The 18,753-nt window shown below is 41.1% G+C and overlaps 1 protein-coding gene across 1 annotated transcript; it reads left to right on the top strand.

Annotated features, from left to right (window-relative positions):
• The first annotated feature begins 5,502 nt into the window (after nucleotides 1-5,502).
• LOC127308606 (uncharacterized) lies at nucleotides 5,503-16,285 on the top strand. The gene is made up of 11 exons (XM_051339471.2): nucleotides 5,503-5,885; nucleotides 6,827-6,956; nucleotides 7,332-7,532; nucleotides 7,689-7,811; nucleotides 7,967-8,004; nucleotides 8,080-8,194; nucleotides 8,821-13,395; nucleotides 14,277-14,399; nucleotides 15,095-15,202; nucleotides 15,387-15,529; nucleotides 15,805-16,285. The coding sequence occupies exons 2-11, from the start codon at nucleotides 6,879-6,881 to the stop codon at nucleotides 16,037-16,039; spliced, it is 5,739 nt and encodes a 1,912-aa protein (XP_051195431.1). The 5' UTR covers nucleotides 5,503-5,885; nucleotides 6,827-6,878; the 3' UTR covers nucleotides 16,040-16,285.
• The last annotated feature ends 2,468 nt before the right edge of the window (nucleotides 16,286-18,753 follow it).

Below are 18,753 nucleotides of genomic sequence, written 5' to 3'. Positions count from 1 at the left end.
TCGGGGACACGCCTACGCTGCACACAATGTTACCTCGGGGAGAGGTCGCGCACCATCTCCTGCAAGGAAGATACATGCATGAGTAATAGCTTGTTTCGGCACATGCCGCCACCCTTCATTATTGTTAGGATAGATCTGCATGCTTGTCGACGTGATTCCATTCCTAAGCGTGTAATCCAGCCTATCTCTTTAACTTGGTTTACATAGTCATGTGCCATTATAGGGTCCGCGCGATGGAACGACTCTTAGAAGAACGTGATCATTTATTATTCAATACCAGGGCGTGGGACGATGTCATGCAAATGACTAGTTAGGTCAGAGGACCATGATTTGGTGTGCGTGTTTAACGTGCCCTCGAGATACAACTATCTCTGTGATCTAGCAAAATAGTTCTTTAGTTTTGCATGCTATGATACGACCAATTCAAGTTGTCATTCTTGATGCATACCGATGCACCAAAAGGAAAAAGAGAGCAAGGTTTGGCTTTGTTACCCTAGAAGTCTCTTCGTCAACTCAAGTCACATGTTTGCCCTAGGATGTGTTGAGCGGCTATGTTGTTAGATCTCGTAGTTTAGACCAGTGGAAGAGGTAGAGTCTATATATGTGCATTGGATTCATATATGTGAAATTTATGGAAATTAAGAATATTTTATCAAAATATGATAAAGTGATCGATGTTTCCCTTAATCAAGGAGCTAGGGTTTAAGTCAACGATTTGAGTGATATAATTTTGGCATGAACTTTGCGAACTTTTGATTTTTTTGGGATACATTTGGAATAAATAATATTATAATAATAAGCAGAACAAGTCATAATGACATCATCATCACATGTGAAATTTAGGATAATTAATAATATGTTATCAAATTGACAAAATAATAGATGTATCCTTTAATTCAAAGAGTTAGGATTTAATTTGTCGATTTAAGTGCGATAAATTTCCACATGGCATTCGCTAACTTTTGGTCTTTTGGGAAACATATGGAATATCTAATATTATAATAATAAGTATAACAAGTCATGGTGACATCATCATCACACTGGAATTATGAAAATATTGGAAATATTCTTCCACAAAATCAATAATGATTAATATTTCATTTACATGAGAATAACATGAGAAAAAACCAGATAAAAATAAATAAAATGAGGAATAGAGAATACAACACTTTATCGATCTCATGAATATTCTACAATATCTATTGAAAATTATAAAGTCCTACAATAATAAGAGAAGGATACAGAGAAGGAAGGAAAATCATAAACTAATGTCTTTATCCTCTTATTCTAATGTACCACCAAAACAAACATTAAAGACAAAAGAAAGTTTTGTTATGATAAAAATGTGTGCCATCATATTTTTGCAACACTTTTAATGCTTTAGATCAAGCTATATGGATTAAGAATTAATCTTAATCCTCAAATGGTGGGTAGAGGGTTATTCATTCCATCATGCTACTTAGGGACATTTGGATCATCTTGGATAAAAAAAGATGATCAATTGGATCTTAAGGAAATGATGATTGAGGCAACAAGGTACAAAGGTATGCAATATATGATCCATGTATTTAGAGGCAACATAGGAAACAACTAGTGATCCATTCATCAACAACAATGAGACATCAACATAGTTCTCCCTCTATTCTAGCTTGGATACTATGAAAGCCAAATTACTTTTGAAAGATCTAGATATGGTTACTAAAAGTTGTGGTTGGGGCAATGGAGTTTACCTAAACAAAATAACTGCAAAGAACGCAACAATATAACAAATTAAAGTCTAGGATACATAGAGCATAACCGATGCTTCAAACAGATAAACAGATCGACAAGTAAGTAAATATAGAAACAAGAGCATGTATAAATTGTAAATAGAGAGGGAACAAAGAAACAAATCAGTTACCCGAAATTCAAACTTTTGGCACAAGCTTCCGTTTGGAGAAACTATGCATGCATGCACCCAAATCTTCAAACTAATCCTTCTCAGATAAACAGATCGACAAGTAAGTAAATATAGAAACAAGAGCATGTATAAATTGTAAATAGAGAGGGAACAAAGAAACAAATCAGTTTCCCGAAATTCAAACTTTTGGCACAAGCTTCCGTTTGGAGAAACTATGCATGCATGCACCCAAATCTTCAAACTAATCCTTCTTCTCCATCAGCTCATGCTTCACAAAGATTGGCCCACAAGCCCACACCAATGACAAATCTTGAGGTCACACCCAAACCTAAAACCTTTACAAGCTTGTTTTGACACATCCAAACACACTAGATGCTCAAGCAACTAGCAACTAGACATCTAGGAGATTCCAAATATAAAAGAGTAACAAACATATCTTGTTGGATAAAACATGCTCTTGTTTGGTGCTCAACCAAACTCACTCAACTATCCAAAAATGTTGCTAAAGAACAAGAGAGAGATGGAAAGCGGGGGAACTTGCATAAAAGAGATCGTGTGTCTGGAATTCAACTTAAGTTGTGAACCTACCCATTGGGTTTTGGGTCTACTTATAGTTTCTCGCAACACCTAGCCGTTTCAGCGAATATTTTGTGCACGAACATATCCAACAGTCTAGTATGGTGCCCCACTCAGTGTTGCATAAAGAAGCATCAACCACCTAGAGCTTCAATCATCTCCATGAAGCTATAACTCCTCAGAATCAACTTTTCACCACTTGAAGCACTAGTCTCAACACAAATTCTACCGATGACTCGGTTGGTTTAACCATGTGTTCAAACTAGGATTCCAACTTCTTCAAGCAAACTGATTTTCCACAAATTTCCAAATGATTTGTCTTTGTTGAGATTGAGTTGACATGATTATTAATTAAAACAAGTTTACTTTTATTCATTTAAGATCTAACCCCTTTGTTAGTAAGGTTTTTCCTAGTAATGACTTAAAGCTAAGGAAAAGGCTACGCCTTCAACTTTTATCTTGGATTATGAGACCCCGTGTATGCCGCTACACTTCCTGATTTCTCAAGAGTCTCGTCCTCATGTTAGCCCATATAAAATTCATTCACTCCATTTTTTCTGGGGGGGGGGGAGGGGTTGAGGTTGTCGACTTCTTTGTGGTTAAACTAACTAGTGACACTATTTATCTTTCTATACTATATTAGTCCCTTAAGCATTGTCATTAATCATCCAAAATCTAGTTAGGAGGACACTTGATGCACTTTAAATCATCTTAATTAATCAATATTGGCATGGAAAAGGTCATTGTGATCCAAAGCTCACACTTCTTAAAGCCCAAATGATTAATTAAGCCACTAGGTAATTGCCAAAAAACCACGAAGAGTAGAAAACCTGCGTATACAGTAGAATCCCACTAGTGTTTATACACTTCGCAACCAAAAAGTAGTAGAATAGGTGATCATTATCTAGTTCAACCAAAGGCTTGCACTCAGGAGGGAGCATAAAAGGCATGGTAACTTGTATCCAAGGAGATGTTTGCACCCAACAACTACATGAGGAATCACCATATGAGGTGTCAAACAAAAAATTAAACATGTTCGGACACCACAGGTGTGCGACTTGTGCAGCCCGCACATAGCCCATAATTTTGAGGCGTCCGGAATTCACGATTTGGGCTTATAGGATTGTTGGAAGCCCATCTGGCTGCACTTCCAATGAACCACATAATGCAGAAAAAGGCTGATTCATATCGGCCTATGTTGGGCGCTGGACTCTCGAATGGAGCAAGCGACTAGCCAAGAACCAACTGAATTATGTTGATCGTTTAATCTAGCGTCCAACGAGGACCCTTCCAACGATCGAGCAGAGAATTACCGAGTGAAAAGTAGCAGACTTGAACAAAGGTCCTAATGGTGCTTACCTTCTGTCTATTTCGCATTCTTTTCATAATTTTTTTTTTACTTTTTCCGTTCATTTTCACCACAAGGTAAAACTAAATATTCCATTAAATCTGAGAATTGGACCCATAAATTAAGAACATCAATTAATCTCACTACTTATTTAAATTAGGTAACATTTTAAAACCCAGTTTTAATTTTCTTGCATGACAAGGTCCTATTTTAGAGTTTGCACAGGGCCCCGCATTTTGGCGGCTCGTCCTTGCCAACAAACATAAAAAAATAAACAAAGTAGAACAACATCACAACAACAACGTTGTTAAATAACAACAAGAACACCTCCTGCACCACCAATGGATCACCATTGAAGTATCTAGAAGGAGCAAGCTGTTCAGGAGAAGCAGCTTCACCAGATTTCAGAAGAACAAGCTACAAGGAGACCAAAGGTAGGATATAGAGAGATGAGAGGGACATGCAAGCACATGTTCTTATCAGATCCTGAGAGGAAAGAAAGAGAAACATAAAGAAAAGGAAGAAATAGAGCTCAAGGACATCAACAACTTAAGTTGATGGTTGTTGGCAATCAAAATGGCTAGCAAAACAATCATAGTATTTGTTCTTAATCATAAACCTGACACTACACCATCTCACACGCAAAAACAAACAATCACAACAACATCTGGTTGATCACATGCTCAACAAGGGTTTATATCCGAAAAGGATATATGAAACTCTAGAAAAATTTAGGCATGAAATCAATATAATATTCAAAGTATTGACCAACTAGTATCTCACAAGACCCCCCCCCTAGCAATTAGTTAAGCATATGTTAGCTTATCAAGATTCAATCTTGAGCCTAGATATGGAAGTATTTGCTATAGCCAAATAGATAGAAATTCATGTCTAAAGATTGAAGCCACACATGCATTTAAGCTATTTAAACCAAGAAATCATCTATATCATGCAAACTAGGACGACAAAATCATTGATTACATAGGATAATAAATTATTTGAACCCAATTATTAAAACTCTAACCAAACAAACTTGAGTGGACTCTAATCAATATAGTTTATTGAGAACCTAAGAACTAATAAGACTTTTAAATTTGATTTCGTATTTGATTTTGGCATGGGTACAAACTTGAGTATCCCACAAAATCTTTCTTACCAAAAGTTGCTAAAAAATGCTAGTATTATTGTCAATTGGATTAGGACCTTTGTGAATATTATCAATTATGACTATGTTTCATCAATTGCCAGCAGTGACACAAAACCGCCGCTATTGGTGTGGGTCTACAGATGGACCCACTGCTAAGGCAAGGGCCCGCGCGGGTGGATGTAGCGGGTCACACAAGAATGGTAGGCTGGCTAATGGTGCATAGGGCCCACCCACAGCCTCACATCGGATCCACGCGTCGCCCCATGAGTGGTGCCTGAGTCGAGGAGAGAGGAAAGGAGCCTAGGACCTTAATTAATGGTAATGATGGATAGTAGATTAAACGACCAAACAAACGCCATGATTATGCTTTGCTGGTGGCACGAGCACGAGTGTCCTTCCCCTTCCCGATAAGCAAGCTCTGCTGCTGCTATCCTCTCCTAATCAATCCCACTACCTTTTTTTTTGAACAAGGAAAGGCGCCGGGGGCGCCACTACCTCTCCTGCTCCTCCCACTCGTCTTCATCTCCCGTCTCTCTCTGCGTAAGTACGCCTTTCCTTCTCACACTCACAGCAAACCTCTTTTACAGCTAATCGAGCCCGTCGCCCGTCCTAGATCTCTCTCTCAACTACCACTCTTCTACCGTGCTCCTCCGCCGACCACCACGTGCTCCCCGACCTCGAGCCCCTCCTCCTCTGCCTCTACTGCCCAACGCTCCTGCAGCTCCCCCCATTCCCCGCGGGACTCGCCTCCCAAGTGCTGCGGCGCGCCGTGACGCCCAAGGGCCGGCGGCTGCCGCACTGCTGCCGAGGCGACTGGACGCTCGCGGTGGCGGCCGCACTGCTGAGGCGGAGTGGAGAAGGTGCTGCCCCGCCGCGCGCGTTAGCGCTCGTAGACGACGGACGGACGGACCAAGGTTTGTTTTTTACCCCCTCCCCTCCTCCTGTGGCCGCGGCCTGCGGGGAACTTCTTCTAGGCTGCTGTTCGATTCCCTGCCATCTGGAAACACGGGCAATGGGAGCGGAAGAATCCCGAATCTCTCGCCGTCAACCTCTTTGCCTGCTGGGTTGGATTCTATTCTACATAAGGCGGATCCGGCGAGATTCATTTTCCGAACCAATGCTGCTTCCCCGGAGTCAGCTGCAGCTTCCCCATTTCGGGCACCGGCGTGCGTCCCCCGAGCGAGCTCTGGAGATTCAGAGAAACCCACGGGTTTCCTGGGGTTCCATTCTCTCCTCTGGACCGCGATTAGAGAAATCTTTAGAATTCTGGCGGTAACTAGTGTTACAATGGATCTGACACGCATTGCGATTCCTGAAATCTTAGAGCATTTGCGAAACATAAATCGTTGTTGTTCACTGATGTATGTACCCGTGAGTTGTTGGGGACCTGTTTAGTTCGCGCAAAAGGCTCGCTTCTTTGCGGGCTTTGATGGGGCCTCCTCCGCAGTTTACTCGTTGCACTCGATGCTTTAGTAGGTGAGCGAGTTCTCTCTTTTGGATTGTCCAGCAATGCTGCTGCAAATGCTCGTTTCTTTTAGGTGAACCCTGTCTTTACAGCAAAGGTTCCTGGACTTGCCGAGCCAATTATGATTCATAATGGATCGTAGTTGCTCATTTCGTGGGGTACAACCTCTATCTTTTATCTGTCTAGCATATGGTGGTAATTTTTTGCCAATCCCTGTGAAACTTGATTGTGGGTGTGGGTTTTATCTTCAGTAAACTACGCGCTTCTTGCAGTAAACTGTGAGATACATGTTTCATCTTCAGTGAACTACGTGCTTCTTGCACTAAACTGTGATGAGATACATGAGATTGACTCAAGGACTCTCATATTGTCTCTGGTGCTTGCTTTCAGGCAAAAGATCCTCGTAGGAGTACGGGATGCTTGAATTATAAAGGCCGCCAGAATGTCAAGGGTGCCAAAATGGAAGATCGAAAAGGCTAAAGTTAAAGTCGTATTCCGGCTCCAATTCCATGCGACGAATGTAAGATCTGTTCATTTACGCTACAGCCATTTCTTTGCCTTCTTACTTGTTATGATAAAAAATGCTGTACCTTACTTTTGAGACAAATATCTGTTGTACACTCCTCAACTCTTGCACGCTTCACCTCTCAACTCTAGAACCAGACACAGTTCACCCTAAACTCCTGAAACCGCTTGTTTTCACCCTTAGGAGTTAAGAGATGAAAGATACTAATACGGACCCTGCCCAAAGTTGAAGGGTGTGCAATTGTCTTAGTCCTGCTCTAATATTTCTATTCAGCATTTACTGAGTCTTGCATTTTGTGTGTATTACGCACCGGTGTTTCTGCCATTCATAGTTAAATAATCTTTACATGGATATTTGTTCTTATTGCAGATACCATCTACAGGATGGGACAAGCTATTCTTGTCCTTTATCTCTGCTGATACAGGAAAGGTAACTGCAAAAACAAATAAAGCAAATGTGAGGAATGGAAGCTGCAAATGGCCAGATCCTATTTATGAAGCAACGCGACTGCTTCAGGATTCTAGGACCAAGACATATGATGACAAGCTATACAAGCTTGTTGTGGCCATGGTGCGTTGTCGGTTTCCCTTATCCCATATTTTCCTTGGCCATGGACATACGCACATGTTATGTTATTAAGGTATTGACATCGTGACCACTTAAATGCTGGATGAACTTACTAACAAGTGATGTTTGCTCCTTCTCCCTTTTGTTCTTGAAACCCAGGGGACTTCTCGATCTAGTATTCTTGGAGAAGTTGATGTTAATCTTGCCGAATTTGCAGAAGCACTGAAGCCAGTTTCAATCGCACTTCCTTTTCGTGGTTGCGACTTCGGGACAGTATTACATGTATGCATTTTTCCCTAGAATATACGTGCATGGGGTTTAGATAACATCAGAAAAATACTACACTGTGTTGAAAGGGGCTTGACAGTGTTGTTCTATGTTTTTCTTGCGTTCTTGTTGACCTTTTTAATGTTGTTCTTTGATGAATATTGTTGCAGGTCACGGCACAACTGCTCAGTACTAAAACTGGCTTCAGGTTTGGTCATGATGCCACAATGAGATTTGGTTTGGGTTATCAGTTTCAACTCTTATAAATGTTTTCTTGGTACAGAGAATTTGAGCAGCAAAGAGAAACTGGTGCCAGAAGTTCTCAGCAGCTAGTGAACCAAAGAAGTCATGATCCTTCTGAAGTTGCTGCTGCTTCATCAGACATTGGTAGTGACAAGGTTGGTATATCCCATGACTGATTTCATCACTAGTCATACAATAATAAACACACGTAACTGTGACTGCCCTGAAAATGAACTCTTTGTTTTCCTTCGCTGAAAGCAGTGAAAGCAGCCAATCACAAAAGCATGTACATATTTGTCATTACAGCAAGGTCCTATGCTTTTCAAAACTAATATGCCTATGTATAGCGGTTCATGATATTGACGACTAACTTCCATGTGTAAATGGCTTACCATTGAATTATATTGCAAATTTTCCGACTTGAGTTGTAGACCAAGTTATGCGCTTGATTGCTTTGTTGTGAGTGACCGTGTTAATCTCTAACACACAAATTATGTAGCTCAGGAGAGGATATATTTTAAAGGACTTTGGTCCTTCACTGGGGGTATCGATCTATTGAGTGTACTATTGCTGATTGTGCTGCAAATACATCACTAGAGAATTTACTTATTAGGCCTAGATTCATGACAATTAAATGCAATATGTGTATCATGCAGTACCTATTATTTTCATTTAATAATTTAGTTAAACCATCTCCATATATTCTTTTGTATGTGTTTCTTCATTTCATATAATTAAGTTACTTGATACACACCATAATTATCTTTTTCATTTGGTATAGGCTATTGCAAGGAATAAAATAAAAGAAGCTTCTTTGGGGTTCCCTTTGGCAGAAGGTTCTGTGGGTTCAACCGAAGACTATGAAAACTCATCACATAATTCAGATGGTTATTTTGCTGAAAAGAATGATCCATGCGGCAGTCATGAAAACAGTAACTTTAGACACTCAGGTGATCTACCACTGTGTCCGACAAGTCAAAGCCCTACACCAGAAAAGGGGCCATTTCAGGGTAAGCGCCTTTCACCACAAGGGAGCAATGATTGGAGTCATGGTTGGAGTCCTGAGTTCTCCGCCAGTCATGATCTTGCTGCTGCTCATGAGGAAAATAATCGACTCAAGACCAGACTGGAGGTGGCTGAGTCAGCCTTTTCTCAGCTTAAGTCAGAAGCAATGTCCCTGCAGGATGCCACTGGAAAATTAGGCACTGAAACACATGGCCTAGCTAACCAGCTTGCTGTGGAACTTATGTCACGCGGCGAGCTCACAACTGAAGTTTCCTTCCTAAGGACAGAATGTTCTAATTTGAAAAGAGAGCTGGGAGAAATGAAATCTGCTAAGCTCTTGAAGCACAAGGCTGATGAAGAAGTTCCTCTTATGACAGCTGGAGGCCAAGGGAATACTTTAAATAATATTGGAAGTGGTGTTCTTGCTACAGATTGTTCAGTACATGATCTCCAAACTGAATGGCTGCAAGGCTTGCTGCTTCTTGAAAATAAACTGCAGCAGACCAGAAATAATGCTCTCCATGGACTTCAAGCAAGTGATCTTGATTTCCTTCTTGCTGATATAGGGGCTATTCAGCGTGTGATTGAGAACCTCAAGCAAGGTGTTCAGCTTGGCCCGAAGAAAGAAAACTATCGAGAACATTTGGTTCCACCATCCGATCTTGTCCATCAATCAAGTTTAGGACGTGATTATGTTACCGACAAGAAAAACTCTGGCAGTACAGGCACAATGGAGGAGAAAATGTGTGGGCTCTTGCAGAAGTTGGAGGACTCAAAAACTGAGAAGGAGAATCTGCTGGAGAAGATGAGCCAGATGGAACGCTACTACGAATCTTTTATCCTCAAACTTGAGGAAACCCAAAAGCAGACATCAATTGAATTGGAAAATCTCAGGAAAGAACATAATTCTTGTTTCTATACAGTTTCTGTCCTCCAAGCCCAGAAGCAAAAAATGCATGAGGATATGAATGACCAGCTAATGAGATTTGTTGAGGATAGAACAACTTTAGAAGCTCAAAATAAGGAGTTCGAGAGGAGGGCTGTTGCTACAGAAACAGCACTTAAGAGGGTGCGATGGAATTATTCTGCAGCTGTTGATCGTCTACAGAAAGATCTTGAGTTGCTGTCCTTTCAGGTCCTCTCTATGTACGAGTCAAATGAAACTCTTGCAAAGCAATCCATTATAGAAGATACTGAGAGTTTTCCTGAAGAGCATTCTGCAATAGCAGATATACACGGTATTAGTGAACATGGCCAGGACATGCCTCTTATCAAACAGTTTGGACCTGAAGGTCTTCATGTGGCATCTGAATCTCAAGTGTTTTCAGCTGAAAATGGTACATCACGTGATTTCAGCTACAAAATGGATGGGCAGAAAAATCTCCGGGCTCTCAAAATTGAAGAACTTCGTAGCAGATCTGAAGTCATATGTAATCTTGATTCACAGGTGAACTCCTCCAACATCGGAAGACCTAAAGATGCTTCTTCAGCAATGGAATCTGAGATTTTAGAAATGTGTGCTGTTAACATTGAGTGGCAGGTATTCTCTGACGTGCTGCGGGAATCTCACTATACTGCACTGGATATGATTAAGCGAATGCAGGGAAGGCTATACATGCTAGAAAAACAACTCCATGACTCTAATGATTCTAGGGAATCTTTAGTGCTCAAATTAAACTCTGCATTGGACCAATCAAAATGTTTGAAAGAAAGTGAATCAGGATACATTTTGAAGTGTGATGATCTGACAGTGAAGAACCAAATATTAGAAGCAAAACTCCAAGATATTGCAGTTGAAAATGCTCTATTTATGGAAAAGCTTGTGGCATCTGAAAGACTTGTTGAGGAACATAAAACTTGTGAAAGTAAGAACAGTGCCTGCACCGAAGAAAGGAAGAAATTTGAGAACCTTTTAGTGAAAGAAAGTAAGCAAACTAGTCAGCTTAAGGATGAGCTCAGATCAGTAATGGAAGATTTTGAGGGAATGAAAGATGAATTACGTAAGCAGTCCTCTTTAATCAATGAGCAGCAAATTGTTTTCACATCACTTCAAGAGCAACTGAGCATTCTATGCCCTAAACTTGTTTCTTTGAGCAAGGACATCGGAATTTCATGCGTGGATGAGGTATCTGTGCTACATGAACTTCAGAACAAGAACTACACTGCAGTTATAGCAAGCCTAGAATTCTTCCAGCAGCAAGCATGCCAGAAGGTGCTTCATCTACATCACGAAAATGCGGCATTGGAAGAAATGTGTGATGTTCTTCGGAAGAGAGCAGACATATCTGGAACAGAATTGTTTGATGTGAAGCAGAAGTTTCATCGTGATTTGACTGAAACAAAAGAAAAGTTGAACATTTCTGAGGGACATGTGAAGAAGCTTCAGCAGGAACTGCAGGAAATGGAACATGAAGTTAAGATAATCTCAGAGTCTCAAGAAAAGCACTCCATTACCAATGGTGATTTAACATCAAAGTTGGCCCAAATGGAAGTGGAACTGCAGATCGTTATCAGTGAGAATGAGACTCTTGTTGAAAAGACGAAAGATATTGCTGCTGTTGTTCAGGAACTTGAGAGGACCAGAGTAAGTCTTGCAGAAACTGACGAAGATAACAAAACTTTGGCCCAGTCTCTACAGTCTAAAGACGAACTGTTGGTGCACATGGAAAATGAAATCAGAGGTTTGCAAAATTGTTTGAGTTGTACCGAGGAGAATTTGCTAAAAGAAAAGATAATGAGAGAAGATCTTGAATCTTCCCTTGCAAGTCTTACATCTCAACTTGGGGAGAAGGATCAGGTCCTGCTATCTTACAATGAGGGCAAAATAGAGTTACTTCATCTGAGGGACCAGATTTTGGACATGACAAAAGAAAACAGTTTGATGCAAGATGCTCTTTCACAAAGTGAACAAAACAAAAGGGACCTCACTTGTAAGAATTTCTCTCTTCACTCCCAGCTCTCCAATGCTGAAAATCAGTTAGCAACAATTCTGGAAGATTTGCTTGCCACTGAAATTGAAGCTAGTTATATGAGAAGTCAGGTTGAGGATGTTGCCGTGCAAGTTGATCTCTTAAGAAGTGACATTGCGAAGCTTCAGCTTGAGAACAAAGATGCTGACGAGTTAATGGAGCACATGTTGACTGTAGCAGAATTAGCTGACAGAAATTCCACACTTGAATCCACTGTCCATTCTCAAGAAATCAACCTTGTCAGGGTTAATCAAGAGAAGGAAGGGCTTGAAGAGCTTATAAAAAGAAGCGAACAAACATTGGCTCAGGTTAGCAATAACAAGTCTCGAGATATATCAGCATCGATCAATAACAGTGAGGCAGTATTGAAGTATCAAGATGAGATTTTGCAGCTTAGAGCCATGCAGATAAATCTTGAAGAGAATGTTGATGGTTTGAGATCAATGAAAGATGAAGTTGAAATTCTAAATGTGGTTCTGAAGTCAAAACTGGAAGAACAGCATACGGAGATGTCATCACTGCTACAGGATTTGGGATATCAGCTGGAAAATTTTAAAGAACAGAACAATGAGCTTACCCGAAAACTTGCTGAAGAAACTCTGAAGGCAGAAGAGTTCAAGAACCTGTCTATCCATTTGAGAGAGCTAAAAGAAAAGGCCGAAGCTGGAAAAAAAGAGAAAGAGGGGTCATTGTTTGCCATGCAAGAATCCCTTAGAATTGCATTTATCAAAGAGCAATATGAATCAAAAGTTCAAGAGCTTAAAAGTCAGGTGTTTGTCTCTAAAAAGTATTCTGAAGAGATGTTACTGAAGCTACAAAGTGCTTTGGATGAAGTTGAAACGGGAAGGAAAAATGAGATCGCTCTAGCTAAGAGAATTGAAGAGCTATCAATGGAAGTTTCTGAACTGGAGGTGGAGATGCAGGATTTATCTTCTGAGAAAAGAGAGTTGTCTAATGCATATGACAGCATAATGACGGACTTGGAATGCACAAAGCTGAACTTTGATTGCTGTAAGGAAGAAAAGCAGAAGATTGAGGCTTCTCTTCAGGAGTGCAGTGAGGAACGCAATAGAACAAGGGTGGAGCTTGACTTGGTGAAAAAGTTGCTGGAGAATATGTCATTATCTGACCATATCACATCACCTCGTAATTCTGGATCATGCAATCCTGGTGCCACATCTATCGCGCAAATTCTGGGAGATGCTAAATCTGGGTCTGCACCAGAGTTAATACCAAATACAACAGAAGTTAATTCAGGATTACAGGAAGGTGAAGTTGGAATACAGAGTACACATCTTTCAGAAGATATTGCAGAATCAGATGATGCTGATAAGGTTGATGAGCATCCACATGCCAAGCACACACCGTCAAAGAACTTGGAGGTAATCAATCTAACATAAACATCTCTATGATTTCTTGGACCAACTGCGATTGAAATTAGGACTCATGCGATAGTTGGCAATTGCACACAAATGAAGTAACTTTTTTTCCTGTAGGAATGCATGTTATGCATATGAGATATACCACGTCTCTCATGTAATGTAGTATAGTTTGATACATTCTACCTATTCATTACCTTGAATACTCTGCTTCAAATATAAGAGTAGAAAGAGGCCTATGTTTAGGGCATAAATAGAGAATTGCATACTGTTTGTGGCTGTTGTGTATAGAACCTCCATCAAGTTTCATGAAATTTTCCTTAGTTTGACCTCCCATTATTGTCCTTAACATTAAGTTTTGATGAAAGATAAATCTAAGGCATATTTGAAAGTGGAGGAAGCTAACAGTAATGACAGCCCGGCAGCGCCAGGTTGCAAGTCTGGCCCTGACCAATGGATAACTTGTTAATCCAGAGCCCGCCCAGCATAATTTAAGTGCATCCTCGAAGCCTTATCAACCTAGAAGCTACTGTTTCAAGGGATAACTTGTTAATCAGAGGGCTATATTAAGTTGGATGATGTGGCAGAATGGTTGAGCTTCCTATGAACCTAATTCACATAAGTTCTGGATCTTGTTAATTTTTTACCTGTTAGTGCTTTGTCTAGAAGTGTATATACACCTTCTGGTGTAACACTTCACTTTTGCTTTTGCTGTTTTACTTCATAACCACCAAATCGATGTAGAGGATATTCATTAGACAGTGTACATTTATACATGGCATGGACTTACTCATTTTTCTTTCGGACGTGTTTTGCTTCGGTATCAGTAACATTTATAGTAGTTTTTGCTCTCTCAGCTTACTTTATTTGTACTGTTCCGACAGAATGGCTATAAGGAATGTGAGTCATCATCATTGGAGAATCATCCGACCGTCGACAATACTATCAAAGATATTTCTAAAGAGCATAAGAAATTAGCAAATGACTTGAATCTTTTCCAGAAAGAGGTATGTTGAAATTTCTGTGTACTTTTTATAACGCAAATTCTGTTTCTACAAGTTTTGCAATCACCATAGCTATTATTGGGTTGTTACACAAATAAATCTTACTATTGACGAGGAGAGAATATTAATCTAATCAGTTAACTGTTCAGCTGATGCATGCAGTAGGTTTGAGTGTTTCAGTATATAGCTGTGAACTCATGGTGGTCATGTGACATGCCTGCTGCTGTGCCTGCAATCACGAGCATTGCGCAGAGCATGCTATTGAGCTGCAGAATCGATAGGACATCTCTTATGTGCTCTGTTAATCTCTATCTTCCTCACAGCAGACATTTCTTATGTGTCAAGCCTTCTCCCAGATCAAATTTAATTAGCACATGCCCTTATGAGCTTGATACATATGACTTTGTTTGATAAAAGGAGCATTTGTGACTAAACTATATTATTCTTGATAGAAAACAACAGCAGAATTTCCTGCTGCTGTTTTTGTTAAGTAAAATATGTACAAAAGGAGGCACGTGAAAAAAATACAAAAAGGGAAAACTAAGGGATGCTAGGTAGCCAACCTCCAGAATTTATGTTGTGACTAAAATTGGGTAATTCAAACAAATTGTGGTTGGTTTGCATGAATCAGTAATTACTTCATACTTGGCATCATCTGGATCAGGGCTGATTCGCTGGAAACTATTTTGCATATGCAGCTGGAAAGACTTAAAAATGAGAATTCGTCCCCTCTTGTCCCCCTTGATGTTAATCTTATTGATCCATCACTCAGTGGTTTGGGAAGGGCATTATCACAGCTTGATATGGTATGTGTATTTCTCGCCTTTCTATTCTAATATCACAATTCAACATACTTTCTGCCATTATGATGAGATATGGAAGAGTTGTGCGTCCAACACCCACATGCACCCACCTCCATTGTTCAACATGAACCTGCAATCCATATACCTTATGCTCAATTTTCTTTTTGTTGCATATGTTACTCTTTAGGCAAATGAACATTTGCGAAGCATTTTTCCTTCATTTGAAGAGCTTCCTGGTTCTGGAAATGCCTTGGAAAGAGTACTTGCTTTGGAGCTTGAGCTGGCGGAAGCGCTGCAAGCAAAGAAGAAGACAGACATCCTTTTCCAGAGGTACCTAGTCATCCTGCATCTATTTTCATGCTTACTCAGTTAAGCAGGTTTTCCCCATTATAATCAGCTCTTTCTCTCACAATGGACTAAAAGCATGCTCACATATCGAGCCTAGGGCCTTTTTCTGGATGTTTTTCTCATGTCTGTCAAGCTACTAAAGTTTCTTCCGAAACTGAACTAACTAGGACAAAGAAAAGCCTGAAATCGGTAGCTTTCAGTAATATAAGACCGCTTTATTAAATAAATGCTCATCTCTTGAACATTTTTCTCTTCAGCTCATTCTTGAAGCAACACAACAACGATGAATCAGCGGTCTTCCAGAGCTTCAAGGACATCAATGAGCTGATACAGGATACGATCGAGTTGAAGAGAAGACAGGTGGCTGTCGAGAGCGAGCTGAAAGAGATGCAGGGCAGGTACTCTGAGCTCAGTTTGCAGTTCGCTGAGGTGGAAGGCGAGAGGCAGAAGCTCGCGATGACCCTGAAGATCCGGTCGCCCAGGAAACAATAGGAACCAAAGACTTTGAAATGATCTTGTTCTGCAGCGAAGGAAGAAATAATTTTGTAATGTAAATATCAGTAGAATGGTCACCATCTGGAACCAAATGTAGAGCTGTATGTGATATACATAAATGATGTAGTAACATCTTTGTACAAACCCCACCCCTCCTTCTGACACAATCTTGTCAATCAAATGTTAACAACCGGCAGCCGTTCAAGGCACATCTGTTGACTGCTCTTAACTATTTTTAGATCATTGGCTGGAATTGATGGTCATGTTTTGCTGCTTGATGGCACAATGGTGTTATTTATTTTCTCGGATGTGAAATCGAAAGATACGGGTGACATACTAGGCGTGTTCTACATATATTTAGTCAACAAACACATCTAGATACATCAGTAACCTCGACAGCGGAGGCGGGAGGTCTGGAGCTTGCTGGTGCTGGCGACGTGCGCGGCTGCGTGGAACAGACTGACTATCGCGGAGAGCTTCAGCACCACCTTCCTACCATATTTCATTATTATGTTGCTTGTTTTGTGCAGTGATGCCAAAGAAGTTCTTACCCATAACAATCTGGTCAGCAACAGTCAGAGGCTGTGAGATACGTCTATTTATGAAATTAAGAATCTGCATTCTGGCTTTCAGATCAAGATATTTGGTAGCTCTTCTGCATGGGAAAATACTCAAGAATTACACCAGATCAAAACAACAACCATTCATTCATTTGTTGAATTGTTGGAAATCGCATTCATCACGTAACCATTGAATTGTTGTGGTAGGGAGGGTTACAATAGGATGCCAGAAGCGCCATCATCGACTACTGTAAACTGAAACACGTACTAGTTTCTTCAGACAAAGCTCCTGACGAGCCTCCACAGGTCGTCGTCGTCGCCGCCCGATTGATGATCCCTGCCCCTGAACACCTTCTCCCGCGCCTCCTTGGACAGCCTCGTCGCCTCCGCCCTGCTGCCGAAGTAGTCGTAGTCGACTTCCACGGATCCTTTGGCGGCGTACTCTCTGCGGACCCAGGCCTGGAACACGGCGAACCTCTCCTCGCCCTCGTAGGCCTCGCGGGTGCACCGGTAGAGCCGCACCGTGCGCTCGTCCTTCTCCTCCTCCGGCGACATTACCAGCGACGGGTTGGCCCGCTTGAGGTCCCGGAACCGGGTGACGAGCGGCTCGTTCCCCTTGGCCAGGATCAGCTCGATCTCCTTCTTCGGCAGCCGCCACATCTTCTTCTTCACTGGAGCCGCCGCCTCCTCCCCCTGGCTCTTCTCCGATCCCTCGGGGAAGTCGATCCTTTTGGCGGCGCGCGAAGGCTCATCACCGGCGGCGAAAGACTCCTCCGCCTTTCTTTTGCTAGGGCCTTCACACTTGAGGCCGGCCACCGGTTGATCTGATGGAGTTGGTTTCGCAATCGCGAGAGAGGGATCGATGTGCTTCGAGTTTCGATTTGGGGTCATGAAGAAAAGGAGCAATCAATCATTATATAACTTTCGTTGCCGCGTCGGGAGGAGGGTTTGGTTTAGAGTTGGAGTAGGGTTTTACCATCTACTAGAAATAAACGAACACTAGACCAACTCGGTTTCCGAATCCTTCGACTCACTAGTAAGTTACCTACTGTTAATCAATGTAATTAAGTTCACAAAATAATAACCCAAATGCTAAAAGTGTCCTGATCATTTAAGAAGTTTTGGTATTCTGCTTGTACCTCCTCCAATGTTTCATACCTTATGTTGTTGTTGGAGTAGCCATTCACTTGCTCGGTAATCCTAGACTTACAAATTAAGGTGGAATGAATTGTTGGATGGAATTTAACCACTTGCTGAAAAATCGGGCCACGATATGTATTTTCCACATGCACGTGTTGAGTCCGTAAGTAATTTCTATAAAATTTGTATGTAGATGTAGCATTAATGTGCAAGAAAACCAGGCCAAGTCGAATTCCGTGTTATGTTTCCTCTACGCAATCTAACCACTTTTTTGTTTCAAAAAGTTCACTGGTTTATTCATAATTTTCAATAGTAGTACAAGAAAATTCAAAAGCAATAAAAGTTATAAAAAAGTTTTTGTACAACCCAACAAAGGCTACAAGCACTCGAACGAGCCGAAGGTGTGCCGTCGTCCTCACCCCTCCCTTATTGAAGTCAGGCAAAACTTATCGTAGTAGAGCTTGCCGTACTAGACAGAGAGGAAGTCGTCGTGATAAAACCCTAAAGAACCAACGCAAGAGAGCATCAGTCATTCTGATGATGGAAAGCATAGATCAGAAAGAACATGGACAAAATCTAGCGAGATCCATCGGAGACAAACCTCCACACGCCCTCCTCAAAGCTAGACGCATCACCAGAACGGAGACTAGATGTGGGGGGCTTTATTCCATCTCCTGGGAGCCACCGTCGCCACACCTTTCTGAGTAGGACACAAACCCTAAATATAAACTAAAAAAAAAAAAAAAATGGAGCCCTGATACGTCTCCGACGTATCGATAATTTCTTATGTTCCATGCCACATTATTGATGATATCTACATGTTTTATGCATACTTTATGTCATATTTATGCGTTTTCCGGAACTAACCTATTGACGAGATGCTGAAGGGCCAGTTGCCGTTTTCTGCTGTTTTTGGTTTCAGAAATCCTAGTAAGGAAATATTCTCGGAATCGGACGAAATCAACGCCCAGCATCTTAGGATTGCATGAAGCTTCCAGAACACCCGAGAGT

The sequence above is a fragment of the Lolium perenne genome, chromosome 6 (assembly GCF_019359855.2).
Source record: "Lolium perenne isolate Kyuss_39 chromosome 6, Kyuss_2.0, whole genome shotgun sequence".
In the NCBI taxonomy this organism is placed as follows: domain Eukaryota; kingdom Viridiplantae; phylum Streptophyta; class Magnoliopsida; order Poales; family Poaceae; genus Lolium; species Lolium perenne.
This window is presented reverse-complemented; position numbering and strand designations above follow the sequence as displayed.